The sequence below is a fragment of the Catharus ustulatus genome, chromosome 37 (genome assembly GCF_009819885.2).
Source record: "Catharus ustulatus isolate bCatUst1 chromosome 37, bCatUst1.pri.v2, whole genome shotgun sequence".
Lineage (NCBI taxonomy): Eukaryota > Metazoa > Chordata > Aves > Passeriformes > Turdidae > Catharus > Catharus ustulatus.
In genome coordinates, this window is record NC_046257.1 from 542,376 (window position 1) to 545,054 (window position 2,679).

The 2,679-nt window shown below is 46.8% G+C and overlaps 1 protein-coding gene across 1 annotated transcript; it reads left to right on the forward strand.

Moving 5' to 3' along the window:
* LOC117009894 (galactose-3-O-sulfotransferase 4-like) lies at nucleotides 1–2,679 on the forward strand. Its single transcript, XM_033084248.1, has 3 exons — nucleotides 1–35; nucleotides 188–434; nucleotides 1,750–2,679. The coding sequence occupies exons 1-3, from the start codon at nucleotides 1–3 to the stop codon at nucleotides 2,533–2,535; spliced, it is 1,068 nt and encodes a 355-aa protein (XP_032940139.1). The 3' UTR covers nucleotides 2,536–2,679.

A 2,679-nucleotide genomic window follows, 5' to 3' on the forward strand; every position in this document is an offset into this window, starting at 1 on the left:
ATGGGGATTTGGGGTGCAAATATCGCGATACAGAGGCAAAACACCCGGATTGAGGTGTGATTTAGGGTGCAACTATCGCGATACAGAGGCCCAACACTGGGATTTCAGTAGGATTGGGTGCAGCTATCGCGATACAGACACGCCCTGTCTGGCTCCTATCGCGACACTCAGTCTGTCCCTCCCCCAGCCCGCCCTCGGCCCCGCCGTGCCGGCCCCGCTCCCACGTGGTGTTCCTGAAGACGCACAAGACGGGCGGCAGCAGCCTGGTGAACCTCCTGTCGCGATACGGGGAGTCGCGACGGCTGCGCTTCGCCCTCCCGCACCGGTACCAGTTCGGGTACCCGGCGCCGTTCCGCGCCGAGCGCGTGCGCGGCTTCGGGCCCGGGGCGCGCTTCGACATCCTGTGCCACCACATGCGCTTCCACCTGGCCGAGGTGAGATTTTGGGAAAATTAAAATTTGGGGATTTGGGGAATTTTTGGGATTTTTTTCACATTTTTTTGGGGGATTTTTTGGGGATTTTTTTGGAATTTTGAGTGATTTTTGGGGGATTTTTTAAATCATTTTTTTGAGAATTTTTGAAGATTTTTGGGGGATTTTTGAAGTTTTTTTGATGATTTTTTGAGGATTTGGGGACTTTTTTTGTGGCTTTTTAAAGGATTTTTTGGTGATTTTTAGATTTTTTTGGGGGGATTTTTTGAGGATTTTTTTGCAATTTTGGGGATTTTTGGGAGATTTTTTGAGGATTTTTTGGGTGATTTTTTGAGGATTTTTGGGGGGTTTTGGGGAATTTTTTGAGGATTTCTTGGCAATTTTTGGATGATTTTTTGGGATTTTTTGAGGATTTTTTTGAGGATTTTTGGGGATTTTTTTGGATTTTTTTAAGGATGTTTTGGTGATTTTTAGATGATTTTTGGGGGATTTTTTGAGGATTTTTGGGGATTTTTTTGGATTTTTTTGACGATTTTAGGGGTTTTTGGGGATTTTTTGGGGGTTTGGGTTCTGGCCCGGGGCGCGCTTCGACATCCTGTGCCACCACATGCGCTTCCACCTGGCCGAGGTGAGAACGGGGTGGAAAATCGGGATTTTGGGAAAATTAAATTTTGGGGGATTTTTTTTGGAATTTTGGGGAGTATTTTGGGGGATATTTAAAGGAGTTTTAGGGATTTTTTGAGAATTTTAAATGGTTTTTAGGGGGGTTATTTTGACAAGAAACAGGAAAAAATCTGAAAAAAATTTCTACAAAAAAAAAATAAAAACCAGGAAAAAATCTGAAAAAAAAAAAAAGAATCCCAAAAAAACCTGAAAAAACCCGGAAAAAACTGAAAAAAAGGTCAAAAAAAAGGAAAAAAAATTTTTAAAGGGAAAACCCCCAAAAAGTCCGAAAAAACCCAGGAAAAAATCTGGAAAAAAATCCTAAAAAAAAAAAGGAAAAAAAAAAACCCAAGAAAGCTGAAAAAAATTTTAATAAGCCTTTAAAAAGTAAAAAAAAAGAAACCCTAAAAACTCCCAAAAGATCTGAAAAAAACAGGAAAAAAACTGGAAAAAAACATAAAAGAAGCAAAAAAAAAATCAGAAAAAAAGGGAAAAAATCCCCCAAAATCTGAAAAAAACCAGGAAAAAACCTTAAAAAAATCCAAAAAAACCCCTAAAAAAATCAGAAAAAAACCAGAAAAAAAACCTTTAAAAAACCTTTAAAAAACCCCAAAAAATTCCCAAAATTCTCCTACAACTCCTTCTCCCCCCCCAGGTCCAACGAGTGATGCCCAACGACAGCTTCTACTTCTCCATCGTGCGCGACCCCGGCACTTTGGGCGAATCCGCCTTTTCCTATTTCCGCGCCGCCGCTCCGGCTTTCCGCAACTCCCCCTCCCTGGACGCTTTCCTGGCTTCCCCTTCCAGATTTTTCCGCCCCGGAATCCGCGGGAATCACTACGCCCGGAACCTGCAGTGGTTTGATTTTGGGCTTCCCGAGCCGACAAATCCCGAGGAAATCCCGAAAATTTTGGCGCGCCTGGAGCGCGTTTTCCCGCTGGTGCTGCTGGCCGAGAGCTTCGACGAATCCTTGGTGCTGCTGCGGCACCGCCTGTGCTGGCCCCGCGATTCCGTGGATTTATTCCCTCACAACTCCCGCGGATCCCGCCAGGTTTCCCCCGCTCAGATCCGGCGTCTCCGCGCTTGGAATTCCTTGGATTGGGCTCTTTATTCCCATTTCAACCGCACCTTCTGGCGCCAGGCCGAGGAGTTCGGCTTGGAGCGGTTGAGCCGCGAGGTCGCCGAGATCCGGCGGCGCCGGCGGTTCCTGGCGGGGAAATGTTTGAGGGGAGGGGGTCCAGTCCCAGCTCAAGCCATTCCCGATGGGAATTTGAGGCCGTTCCAACCTCCTGGAGGGGGGAAAATTTTGGGATTCGCGCTCAAGGAAGGGTTGGGAGAGGAGGAGCGCGAGCTCTGCGGGCGTTTGGCGATGCCCGAGCTGCCCTACAAGGATCTGCTGGAGCGGCGCCAGTTCGGGGCTCAGAACGGCACCGCCAGGTGAAATTCCCAAATTTTTTGTGGAATTCCCAGTTTGGGGGGAAAAAAAGGAAAAATCCCCAGGAAATTCTGTTGGGAATTGAGGATTTTGGGGGTGGGAGCGTCCCCTGGGCTTCGGTTTTTTGTTGGAGGAGAGCTGGAAAATTCC

What these genes read in the sequence shown, in the direction of transcription:
- LOC117009894 (XM_033084248.1), top strand. Translation starts at nt 1, where the DNA reads ATGGGGATTTGGGGTGCAAATATCGCGATACAGAG. An exon ending in GCAAATATCGCGATACAGAG is followed by an intron (nt 36 to 187) that starts GCAAAACACCCG and finishes TCCCTCCCCCAG; the next exon opens with CCCGCCCTCGGCCCCGCCGT. An exon ending in TGCGCTTCCACCTGGCCGAG is followed by an intron (nt 435 to 1,749) that starts GTGAGATTTTGG and finishes CTCCCCCCCCAG; the next exon opens with GTCCAACGAGTGATGCCCAA.